Source organism: Scatophagus argus, chromosome 7 (genome assembly GCF_020382885.2).
Source record: "Scatophagus argus isolate fScaArg1 chromosome 7, fScaArg1.pri, whole genome shotgun sequence".
In the NCBI taxonomy this organism is placed as follows: Eukaryota; Metazoa; Chordata; class Actinopteri; family Scatophagidae; genus Scatophagus; species Scatophagus argus.
Genome location: NC_058499.1, coordinates 16,543,827 through 16,557,181, shown reverse-complemented (window position 1 = coordinate 16,557,181; position 13,355 = coordinate 16,543,827). Strand labels below are relative to the sequence as shown.

Here is a 13,355-nt window from a genome sequence, read left to right as displayed (position 1 = left end):
TAACATGTTCAAAGATTTATTTGCCTTTTATCTGCCCAATTATTGCGCTGATATTAAAATAAATAGCTCAGAGGAGAAACAGCAGTCAAAGTATAAATCTTCCTCATGTGATGCTGAAAAGCTACAGCACATCATGAAACTTTAATGCAACGCTGTACAGCTTTACTGTCAAAGCTTCACCCAGTTTTTATGAAGAACAGTCGGACAAAACAAAATCTGGACACGTGTGTGTGTGCGAGTTGTTCACTGAAAGAACAAATGCACATGGCAACATACACGCACGCACGCACACACACAAAGAAACCTTGACCACACAAAGCATACCTTATCTTCAAAAACACAGGAAGAGCACAGAGAGCTTTTGAAGCCCTCATCCTGTGCGCTGCTGTTCCTACTTTCACATCAATTACGCTTCCCATTGCTCTGCTACTTTTTCTCTTTCAGAACAAGTCCAGCTAAGAAAAAAGGCCAAGATGGAGCCTCTTTTTGAGATAGAGGAGAGGTGAGAATTAATCACGATCACACTCTCACACAGTCACCACGCCATCTGATACTCTTTTTCTTCTTGCGTTAATTAACGCATAATGAGAGACGCTGATGTGTGCATTTTAAATCAATTACTTTTCTACATCGACTCCAAGGGGATTCTCGGTTACTTTTTGAAAAAGCGCTTACTTCTGTGCTCATCACTTTTGTACTAAGTCTTTTCACTTGTCAGAGCAGTGACCTTCAGAAAATTTCTTTTTGGAGTTTTTTTTTGTTGCAATTAAACTTGCAGAACAATCACTGCAATATGCAGCGTGAGAGTGTGTGTGTGTTTCACTGTGTGTGAGTGTTCTTCTTTGGATATGCAGATATTCTTACTGAAGGCTCAAACAGCATTCGGCCATATCCTGTGAGCCCTGAGGCGGTGTTTCAACCACAGTTCGTTATAGGGGCAAACATGCGCTCCATCACTGCACACTCTCTTTGTCCTGCCATAAGCAGCCAAGCAGACCAGAGAGAGCAAAGAGAAGCTCTGCTTTGCTAACTTTCATGTCATTTCTGTTTCCAGAGTTACACTGCTCGGGCCTCAGGGCTCAACTTGGAGATGGATGCTGCTCTCAGCCTCTCCGGCTTATCGCTACCCTTCACTCAGTTCCATCCAAATCCCCGCCTTTCTCTATACCAAATCACCTGTCTCTCTTTGCTTACCTCCATCTTCCTGCCCATTGCTATTCATTGCTCCTTGCATCTCCCTTGCTGGTTCACTATATTATGCTTATATGGTGTGCTTTCAATTTCTTTATCTCTGTTATCCGTTACAGGCTCCCCTTTCCTACTCCTTCTATCTGACCGCGTGATGATTGCACCAGTGCATTTTTAGAAGATTCTGTGTTGTTACATTACACTGTTTGCCACTTTGCTGTCTCTCTGCTATTTCAAAAATCAATTACCCATCAAATAAAACGATAAAGCTCTTTGATGCTTTGTTCATGTCTAACTGTGCCAAATTGTTTAAAATCACTCTGATGGGAAATAGAAACACTGGAGGCTTAAAAAGAGCTAGGAGCCCAGTGCTGCTACTGTAGATCTAATTATCAGACTCCTCTAGGGCAGGGTAAGCAAACGCTTCTCTATAAATGGCACAGTGATGTGTCCGCTGATGGGCCGCGTGCTGATCTCTCAGTAGACTTTTCAAATCAAGGCACCAAATGTGGAGACACTGAAGCAAGTAATTACGGGTAAGGAGGAAGAGGAGTCGAGCAGGGGAAGATACAGGAGAGAAAGTGAGGAAGGAGATGCTGTGCTCAGGTGGCTTAGAGTGGATATTGTACGCCTTATCTGTCACCTGCAGGTCTGTACTTATTATAGAGAGGCAAAGTCAGAGCAGAATGTAAGGTGTGTGTGTATGTGTGTGTGTAGGAAAGAATCAAACCACAGCAATGTCTTCACTCCACAGAGGGTGTTGAAAAATAAATAAATAACTAAGAAAAAAAAAAAAAAAAGAAAAAAACTGAGCTGCACTTCCTTCTGAAGGTCACAACTACACGACGCTCACAGCTTCTCGACACTTGTACTTTATGCAGCACTACACCAGTTTTCAGCAGCAAAATAAGCAGGAGAACATTTAGGTCATTTGTCCCCCCGTACATACAAATACTGCTATAAAATCAGCGCAGACAGGGAGTCTTAAGAAATATAACAACACATCCCAACAGGTTGGTGCCCAGGTACATTTTTGTTAGAGCTGAATTGAAAAAACACAAACTACTCAAGAGGATAGTCGAAAATGCAGGCATCTTTATGGTAAGAAAAAGATAAAAACTTGGTAGTCTGTCACTGAAAACATTTTAGGCAGCGTGAGAAGCCTCTCAGCCAACCACAGCAAGCCTTTTAATAAAATTGCAATAAAAGCAAAACTTGGCATAAAGTAATAACTCAGGACTCACAATATTATGTTTTCTACTGTGTAATTAGCACCAAATGCTAATGGTATTAAAAAGCAAACCTTTTTTTTTTTTTTTTTTTCAAATTCATCCAATATTAGAGTGGTTTGTGGTTTGATCATTTGAACCCTTAAGATACTATTTGCTGTGAAGATCTGAGATCTAATGCCACAGAGACCTTAACGAGATGCAGCTACATTCTACCAGGCAGAACAGAGTTGGTATTGTCCACTTGTCAACAAGAAAACAGAGTGCAGCGGACACAGATATCGATCAGCATTTCTGCATCACTATACAATTCCATTCAGCATTCTGTGGCTCTGCATTGAGCTGTGGAGTCTGAACAGGGCAGGCTTGTGATGATGGATGGACCTTTCTGTCTGTGTCGCAAATGCACACACGTAAAAATGATATTAATTTCGCTAAATCGGCTTCACTAATTAGACAAAATAAAATGTAGATTGACTAACGTTGACATATTAAATTTAGATTGTAGTCTAAATCATAATAAGCAGAATAATTATCTCCTGCATGGCATGAGGCATGAAGATGAGGCATGAAGATTTTATTTTAGGAGAATAAATTGTGTTGAAAAGTTTCACCAGGGGCAGCCGTGGCCTAGAGGCTGGAGAAGCGGCTTGTGATCGGAGGGTCACCGGTTCGATTCCCCACCGGACGGGCTGGAAAAATTTGGGTGTGGTGGAGTGATTAACGCGAAAAAATGCTCCCCCCCTTCATTAGCTGGCTGATGTGCCCTTGAGCAAGGCACTTAACACCCCAATATGCTCCCTGGGCCACTGCTCCTGTGTGTGTTTCACTGCATGTAATTTGCTGGGTGTTGCATGTGTGTGTTCAACTAAGGATGGGATAAATGCAGTAGTTAAATTCAGTATGTGTATATGTAAAAATATATATACTGCCAATAAAAGTTGATTCTTCTTCTTCTTCTTCTTACAGTGTTTATAGTCTGAGGCCTGTTCATCAGACCTGATTTGGTTTCCACTGACTGTACCTCTCTCAGTATGGTAATACTGTCTTGTGGCCTGTAGATGCTGACAGGTTATCACTGCCTTTTTTTTTTATGATCCACACTTAGCCTGACTTCCGTTGTGTTATTTCTGACAGACAATTTTCTTTTACTACACAGTGAATCAATGTGACAGTGGCACCTAGACAGAAGAGCGGGGATACACAAGAAAAAAACTGACAGTGGTCCACATTTGGTTGTCTTGGGTTATATGAAGGCCGTGGTTGGACTGCTGGGAGAAATCATGTCGGTGGAAGCTGAAGTGTTGACAGAAGCCGACTGCTGTGCCATAGTGGCAGCAGTTGCATGTGAAAAGTGAAGCTGCCAGTGGAATAAGACATTCTATATCAGAAGACCTCAGACTCAGTGTCATGGATGATACTGCTGCTATTTGTGTCTCAGTGCAAAGTCGGCACAATGTCATCAACATTATTGTATTTCCCAATCTTACACTGATGACGCCATGGTGTGCTTTTGTGTGCTAAATAGGCAGAGTTTATTGTTATTCACAGCTCTGCTTTGCACCGACTACAGAACACATTTCCTGAGTGATGCTTTCAGAGTTATTGTTTTGCAAAGAAAAAACTTTTCATGTATTATTAGAACCATTTGAAATTGTTATTCACATTATTCAGTAACATCTTAGCTGCAGCATCTAATCTGCATTATTAACATCATTAAGGCATGCTCATTCTTTATAACATTTGAAGGAAGACATTTCAGTGCAAATTATGTCAGTATGTGATTTAACCGTGTACTGTAGCAGCTAAGTCTAAACTTAAAGCCACTCAGGGGCTGCAGAGACAGGCTAATCACTGATGTGCCCCCATAGCCCCACATACTAGTGTCTAATGTAATAACAGAGTCTGACATCTGCTTCTTGTCTTTGGTGTCTTTAATATTCCTCAGTGTGTTACATGTAACAACTGTCCATAAATCTTGCAGTTTTCACCTAGCATAACACCTGTCCCCTGAATGACAGTTCTTACATGTATAAGAGACTGTAAGAGACTCCAAGCCCAAAGGTGAGTGGGCCAGTGTGGTGTCCTAAATACGCTTAACTCAATTATTAATGTCGACTGTATGTGGACATTAATAGAATAATAATAAGTTTAATCAACTGGTTCACTATAGAGACAAAAGTATTGAGACACATCTCTTTATTATTTAATACAGCTGTGGTATGGGGCTGTTTCTCAGGGGTTGGACTTTCAGTAACGTCCAGTGAATGGAAATTTTAATGCTTCAGCAAACCAAGACATTTTGGACAATGTTATGCTTCTGACGTTGCGGCAACAGTTTGGGGAAGGCATTTTTCTACTCCAACACTGCCCCAGTGCACAAAGCAAAGTCCTTAAAGACATGGTTGGATGGGTTTGGTGAGGAAGAACTTGACTGTTTGAACACCTATGTGACGACCTGGAAAGCAGACTGAGAGCCAGTTCTTTTTGTCCAACTTCAGTGCCTTTCACTGAATAAAAGGGCAAAAAAGTCCAAAATCTTGTGGAAAGCCTTCCCTGACAAGTGGAAGCTGTTATTTATTTATGTATTTAGAATGTGATGTCCCTGTTGGTGTAATGGTCAGGTGACCCAATACTTTTGTCTATATGGTGTATTTCTGGTGCCAACTAGCAAGGGTAGCAACATTTAATCAAGTTGTCTACTAATGGTATACATCCCTAGTTCTGGTGATAGCTTTATGTGTCAGTTAACCAGCCAAAAGCGCAAAGACAACACTTTAAAATGTATGAGTGGTAGACAATTTCTCTGATTAGCTACAATTCAATTCTTTGTCACTAAATCATCCTCAGCATCAGCCTGCCCCTATGTCTGATTTCCAGAAACTTCCTCTTTCCATTCTGCATTCATGACCATCTCATACATTCATACATTACTTAATGACTTGCCTGCTGTAGTCAGACAGAGCTCCTCGTCGCTGTTGTCCTGACAGTTGTCCTGGCCGTTGCACAAGAAACTGCGATCTACACAGTGGCCATTTCGACATTTGAAGCGAGCCTCCGAGCACACCAAGGGGTTGCCTGTTGTGGTTGGGTCAGGGAAGAGGTCAGCTGTCAAGCATTAGTTCAAATAGGGCTACAGTGAAAGGCTTCCATTCAACATTACCTTACAAATAAGAGCAACACTCTAAATGAAAAACTATTCAAAAGTAAGAAGAATGTAGATTTTGCTGTGCTTGTGTGTGCAGTTTTTTTGGATGCTGTTTTGGTGTACTTGTTGATCCTGTCTACAACACTCTGACATGATTACATATGGTAACATTAATAAAAATGTTCAAATTCCTGCCCAGCATTTCCTTTTCACACATGTTCTGGTTTTGTCTTTGGTCTAGCTTCTGCAAGATGAGTCAGAATTATCTTGTGAGAAGATCCACACAATTACACAGTGGTGACGCTGTAGGGGCTGGAAGTGTGGAGCAAAGCTCCATTTAAATGCCTAGATTAGATTGTGAGCGTGGGGCCTTGCAGGCTAGGAACACTGCCTGACAATGGTGAGTGATTGGCTTGATGCACGATCCCCTCTGGCAAAGCAGGGATGAGGTCATGTCAGGACAAACTATATGCCTAATAATATAGACTACACCTTGGCATTCCCCATGTCCTTCAACTCCATCCAACATGGGTATTAACCTGTCTAAAAGGCAAAGCTATACCCATGGGTGCAGAGATAGGAATAATAATAACAGTAACTGTAATTATCTGCTCAAAACGTAGGATTTGACAGTGAGTTGAGGGAACAACAACACTGCAGAGATCACATTCTTTACAGAACAATATTCTTCATTTTCCACAGAAAAAGGGGGTAGAAAAATACCAGTAATTATGTCCTGACATTTCAAAAACTAAGCAACTAAGTAAAATGGTAAAGTCTAGTGAGTGTCCCTGGCCACACCGGCCCTCCTCTACATAAGCAAATCTAAAAAAGGGAACAGTTACATAATGATCATGTGTCTGCTATGCCTCTGGAAAAACACCAAGATTTTTGCTTTTAAAAATCGATGTTTCAACCTCCAAAGGTGGAGGCTGGGATGTTGGGATGTAAGTTCAGCTTTGTAAGCAATGCCTTCTCATATTTCTGTTCACAGTGGAACACAATAAAAACTGAGAAGGAGGGAAGAAGAGATAAACCCGACAAACGTGTGAAAGATGCATAAAGGTGTGACGATTGTGATCTTCATGGGACACTTGTCTAAACACCTTTGCTGCTCTTGAGTTAAATGAATTTCATCACTGGGTGCAGTTTTTTTGCATTATTTTGCTCCAGCCAGTTGAAACTATATAAACTATATGTAAAGTATATTTCTAGCTCAAAAGTAATTTGGTCATTTAGTGCTGCACCTCCATAATGACATTCAACAGAGACTCGCTCATAAAAAGAATTGTTACAATTACAACAAGAGAGGGCAGATGTCCTTCCTTTCATTTCTGGTTTCTTGGCTTTTATTCCTTGCTGGTTAATGCCTTTCAAACCAGCCACCCCCTGGTTTCTACTTCTGTTATAAATGTACATTCTCCAAACTGCTGAGTAGTACATGAGTAAACTGACTTTTAAGTGTAAAACTGCTGAGCTGCCTCTTTAATACTTTGCTCAGATTTTACAGGAATACTTGTATTTATATAAAGTACATATTCAGCACTCAACCCACCACAGGAAACATGGAGAGTACAGTAACTGCAGTATAAACTGTTATGAGAGTGGTGGGTGGTCATGGGATGAGTCAAATTTCTACTGGTGGTTGGTCATCGGTTGTCGTGTGAGACTCACTGCAGTTCTCCTCGTCACTCCCGTCAGGACAGTCGCTGAAGCCGTTACAGCGGAAGCGTCCGATGATGCAGTGGACGCCATTGGCGCAGGCGAAGAATGTAGGGGCACACTTTGACTTGACCTTAGCTGAGGAAGTGGAGGAAAGAACAATGGATTAGTCTATGGGTAATGAGGAGAGTATGCCGCAAATGTCACTGCATTATTTTATGTTTCATGACAGAATTAGCCTTGGCTGTGATGCACAAGGGAGGCCAATAACAAAGCAACAGGCAAAACTGCATGCAAGTTAAAACAACAAACCATTCAACCATTAACCATTATAAAAGATTCAGACTCAAAAAGTTTCTTTGTTAGAGAGGCCAATTAATTATGGAGCTCATTTTCTTCTGTATTGCTTATCTTCATATTCCCTGAAGTATAAGGGTAAGATCCTGAAGACAAAGTACTGATCACGGAAGAACACAAGCTAATGACAAAGACAAAGAGAGCAAATCGTGTGGGAGAGTGTTTGTATGGATTGTGCCATTGATCACCCTAAGCAGGCCATAGAACTTATCTCTCAGGACAGGCCTGAGACTGAGTGACGAGCCTGCAGAACATCAATGCCTGGCATCCTCCGTTTAGCAGTAACTCCCAAATTTAACTCTAACACATCGATCTTCCCTGGCAGAAGGAGAAAAACAAGATAGCAGGTAGATACAAGCAAAGACATCAGAAAACAAAGGCCTCTGCTTTAGCTGGATTACTGCGACATTAGTACGTTAAAGCTTACTAGAAATGACAATCTACAATTTCATCAAATTTTACAGTTAATAATGATAAGCCACACATAAATACAGTATTTTCTCTCAGATATCTGTTTCTCTACTCTGATCTTAAACTACTCATGGATTATTCCCATCTCTTAACTTTGCAATACAAATGCTGAAACATGTAATACTGGCTTTCTGTGAGCGCTCCTCCTGTTGTAATCATATGGAGAAAAGCAAAGCTACCAATTACAGCTAAGACATTGCTATGATTCTTGTTAAATAAGACTAGAACTTCATGTCAATGACGGAACAACATTATACACATACAAAAGCATGGAACAACTCACACACACAGGGAGGGGGAGAGTGACTGGCCATGCTAGACGTCTCAAAGCAAGCCACCAAGCAGTCTCTCTGTTTTTATTCTCTCTACTGAACACAAAGGGTGGAATTGGCCTGCACATAGGTTGGCATTGTGCCGTCTCAAATGCCAGGGGCATGCATTTTTCCCTCTACGATATATTGTGGTAGGCTGATTTATGAGCTCTTTCAAGCTGCAGCGATTATGTGTAGCGAGGGGGGAGGGCTAGGCATAACAACCACGATGGTTTGGAGCGCCCGTCTCCAGGATGAAATGTAATCCGCTGAACGCGGGAGGAAACTGGGATAGCGCCCGATCTCTTTGTCTATAGACTGGGAAGCCTTTGTTTACCTGGACAGCAGAGGCCCTAACTACCCAAAGCTCATTTTGCATGGTATATCACATTCATTAGAGTCCAGGCTGAAAAACACACACGGCTTCGACCTGCAGTAACACATTAAGAAAAAAACAGATACAAAAACATTCTGCTCTGAGGGGGGAAATCGAAGGGATCATCATCACATCCTCTACTCTCCATTTTTATCTATTTTACTTGCCCAGAATTTTTCCTTTATTCCTAGTTTCTTTTGTTTTGTACCATACTGTCTTGGATATCTATCTATAGCCTTCTGTTTTTGCTGGGCAGACTTTGATAGAAGAACAGCTCTGAAATTCCTCATTCACTTCCTCTCTCACCTGAATCCTCAATACCACTTCTACTGCCAGTTGGATTCGTGTGAACCCAGTGTTTCTGTTCCAAATTAGCTCAAAAGTCACATGAAGGGCAAGCTCATGAGGGAAATTTGTGGGTGTGAGAGAAAGCGTCGGAAGGATAAAGCTAATGTGCTTAGCTGTGTTTTGGGGGAGGCATGGCCCTTTATAGCTGGAGCTGAGCAGTTTTCAGAGGAAGAAGATGAAAAATTAATTAGAAAGAGCAAACTGAGAGTGGAAGAGATGGTAAAAAACACAAACTTTTAAAGTTTCCTTTGGTAATCCTATGAAGGTGTCCTGTTTTACTGCATGTCAGGGGTTTCTATCATTCAAATTCAAATACTGTTGTAGATTCCAGTAACACTGAATAATTTCAGCACCTCCGCTTTACTCTGCAACTTATAACCATCCATTTCATCAAGTCTTCATCCCTGTCCCTGTCACCATTCAGTTTCTTCGCTTGAACTGCTTCAGTCCCATGCCAAATTTCCTTTCTCTTCCCTAAGCCTTTGTAAAAGTTGTTTACGAAACGCAGGCAGGGTGTTGGAGGGCTTCCAAACTTGGTTCCAGCGTTCAGCTGAGCAGCACAAATGAAAACGAATGAGGTTAGCAGTCGAGCTGATTACTTGAGGTAAGACTATCACTAGCAGAAAAACGTGGTTGGATCACACTGAAACGCAGAGTTGTAGGGCACACAAACGAAGGCACAAAAAGCACCCACACAACCATAGCTCGTCTCTCTGTTTTACTGTCTCCTATACAATTTCAGACATGCACTATTGAGGTGCCTATACTGACAAATTGTTAAGTGGTGGCGTTGTACAGCTTTCTCCAAAACTCCACACTTTATCTGTTTTATTTTCATGGATTTTAGACCAAAACAATTCCAAATTCTTTTTCTAAATGAAAAACAAAGTTCAAAGCCAGAGTGTGTAGCACTATGGTGTATTTTGGGTATAAGGGTTCAAATCATTTGATAATATAACATGAAGTTAAGAGAAGTTCTGCCATTTTTATCTCCTCCATGGCTCCAACATTCATGCCAGGCTGAATCTACCGGCTGCAGTATGCTTTGCTCTTCCACCAGCATGCACCTCCATGCCCCTCACTACACCTCTCCCCTTTTCTCCCTCTCGTCGGCTCCCCAGAGAGCAGAAAAACTTGTTCGCCAGGGGAAGGCTTGGTTGTGATGGCTTGCATGATTGACAGAGTGAGGAGAAACACTGGAGGAAAAGACTAATAAAAAAGAAGACAGCAGAGAGTGAGCAGTAGAGAACTGAGTCTGAGAAAGAGTGGAGACAGCTGAAGACTTCTAAGGTCTCTCTGACCTTGCTGAGCATTTCTGAGGGGAGGAAATCAATAGATAATGGAGTCAGGGTGTAAGCAAGAAGGGCAAGGGTATTTTCAGTCTAGAGGGCTTGAGTATCAAAATAATCATTCCATACATTTCAGAGTGTAAGCCCTGCACGCTTTTGTCCAATTCAATAATCTTCTGTGTGTACAAAGAGGCATTGCAGCATTATGGAGCTGCCTTCATCTGAAGGGCCAAGTGGGCCACTGGCACTCTGCAAAGCCCTTCAAACTTTATGCCTTCATACATATACCATACAGCAGCTGCATATTACGCATGTAATACTACGACAATTTCCAATACAATCAGGGAGAAGCAAGGGTATGTGGTGAAAAAGCAGGGGGTGATCTGTTTAATAATAACCTCACTGCAGTATTCATCACCAGTGTGCTGCTAAACTGCTAGCACCCAACAACGAATTGTAAAAATGACAAGACGCCATTTGTTATTCCTTTGAAGATTTCGAAGCAATGATTTTGTCTAATTTGTGACTACTGATCGGACAAGGATAACATCCAATCTAAAAAAGAAAACGAAGAATTTAATCAATATTTCGTTGTTGTTCCTTGGTATTAATTACACCAGTTGATGGATCAGTCATCCATTAAGCACAAGGGATAGTATCAGTAAGAGTCAAATCAAACTCTCCTCTGTCCTCCTTACTTTTCCTGAAATTAATGCTCCGAATTCTCTTCATTTTCATTCTATTTTCTCTTTCCTCTCCTGACAGTTTTTTGTGAGCAGAGCTAAATCAACCCACGCAAACCCAGACATGGTCCAATGTTAGTTCCCCAAACTCCTCAAATCTCATATGCTTTTTCTTCCACGATGTCTCCCTAAATGTACACACCTACACAGAAACACAAAACAAATGCACTCTCAGGGCAAAGCACACCTGTGCACGATGATGTGGAGCAGAACCAAACACAAACAGATGAATAGAAACAGATCAGTCAGCAGTATGTGGCTCTTTGTGTTACACTCAGAGCATTGGTCACTGTTCTTATCACATAAACACACACTCCTAATCTTAACTATCCCTTACCCACCCACAGTGGGGTTTGGTAAAGAACTGGCAGTGTGTGGAGCCTTGATATCTAAATCATAACCCATCTGTCTCAGGAGTCCTTTTTGCTATTTCCACCACTGCTGTCGAGGAGAACTTTGTTGTTGATAAGCATTTAGCAGCTCCTTTGAACTTGTTATCTCATGGGCTTTTTATTTTGGAGGTCAACGCACAACAAAAAACAAAAAGCACCACTGATGTAGCCCTAGGCCTTGTGTTGCATGGGCAGAAAGCAATAATGTGACAATATTCGAGTAATCCAATGAATTGAATTTGTTTTATTTATTTTGTGAAAAGCTAACAGGATCAACAAACAGTGCATCAGGTAATGAAAACTGCAAACAGCAATAACAATGCAGGATGCATTGTTATGAAGTGTTAATAGACTTCTAAACTAACTGACAAAACACCAGCCCTTGCGTGAGCCTTCCATTTTCTGTCCCTCCGGTGCTTATCCCGGTTATTGAATAAAGCAATACAGTTTAGAATTTCACTGAATGTATGAATTTGTCATACTGTCCAACAAATCCTGTGGCATAAAGAAAGTCTGGCTATTCATATGTCCAGTCAAACAAACCAATTACAAATGCTAAATGCACGTGCAGCTAGAGTAAAAACACTGACTCTGACATGCCATTTATGCAGAAATAAATTTAGCTAACCACCAGAGTGAACTGAAATAAGTAAAATGGTTCATTTTATTCCTTAAGAATTTAATTAGAAGAGAGAGATTGTTATTTTTTTTTTTCAAAAGTAACACAGCCTAAAAGGCTAAAATGATTGAATATATCACAAAAAAGAATAATTGTTGGAGAGAAGTAAAAGGAAGTAAAAAAAAAAAAAAGAAGAAGAAGTCAGTTTAAGCAGAAGAAAACTATTTTAGGATCTCATCCATCCTATCTGTCACTGTGTGATCTATCAGATTTATCTTGAGAACTCTTTTGCCCCGTTGTGAACCCCAAATTGGCAACCACTGCTCTCAAGAAAATAACAGCTCAACCAGAAAGATCATGTTTGGAAACCAAGATATATATATATATTTTTTTTTTTTCATAAAAAAATGAATATTTGGTCTTCTTAATGCAAAATATGACATAGGACAGGCAATCTCATTAAACACAAAGTGAAGACACAAGCACATTAGCCTTGATTCAAGTCATGTTTACAAGCTCACTTTGCTTTGAGCAGAATGTGGGGAGATGAGCAGCCCTTTCATATGGCTGAGCTTTAATCCTTAAGAGCCACTGGCCCTGCTGATGGACCTTCTTGTTAAAAGCAGAGTAAAAGATGAATTTGCACAGAAGTTTTAAAAGTGGAATTGTGAATACACAGATTCATTCACACAGAGCAGCCACAGCCTTGGTCTGAACCACCAGTTCACCAGTGTCATTTCTTTGAAATGTACTTCTGCCTTTTTTTCCTCCTATGAACTGCATTTCTTTCACCCCAGCCTTTGATTCCCCACTTCTTGCTTTATACATCATGTCCACTCACCCTTTCGGCCCTACTTTGTATCTCCACTCTCTCGCTTGCTCATGCTCTGCCCAGACAAGGGCAAAGAGGCTAATCCTGGCTCTGAGGCCCAGGAAACTCAGTCAGCTCTCCTCCTTCTCTCCTCTGTCAGTATCCATTTGGTTTAACAGCCTCGCAGGCTGTCGTTATGGACACCAGAGAGCAGCCTGGTACTTTTGACCTGTCTGTGCGAGGAAATAGTCAGTAGGCTCTCTCTGAAGACCCCTTAGATGTGCCAGAAAATATTCATATAAGCGTGTCCACATAGAGAAGAGGTTCATTATCAGAGGTACTGTTAAAACTACTCATACATTTCCATCTGAAATTCAGTTAAATTCATGTGGAGCAAAGCAGAGGTTACAC

At 41.1% G+C, this 13,355-nt stretch overlaps 1 protein-coding gene across 1 annotated transcript in view; it reads right to left on the bottom strand.

Annotated features, from left to right (window-relative positions):
- The window catches only part of ldlrad3 (low density lipoprotein receptor class A domain containing 3), a 69,516-nt gene that overhangs the window by 25,812 nt on the left and 30,349 nt on the right, over positions 1-13,355 (bottom strand). The window contains exons 3-4 of the mRNA XM_046393716.1: positions 7,240-7,365; positions 5,364-5,495 (exon numbers count right to left, since the gene is read on the bottom strand). Of these exons, the coding sequence (XP_046249672.1) occupies positions 5,364-5,495; positions 7,240-7,365 (258 nt within the window). The remainder of the gene's footprint in view (positions 1-5,363; positions 5,496-7,239; positions 7,366-13,355) is intronic.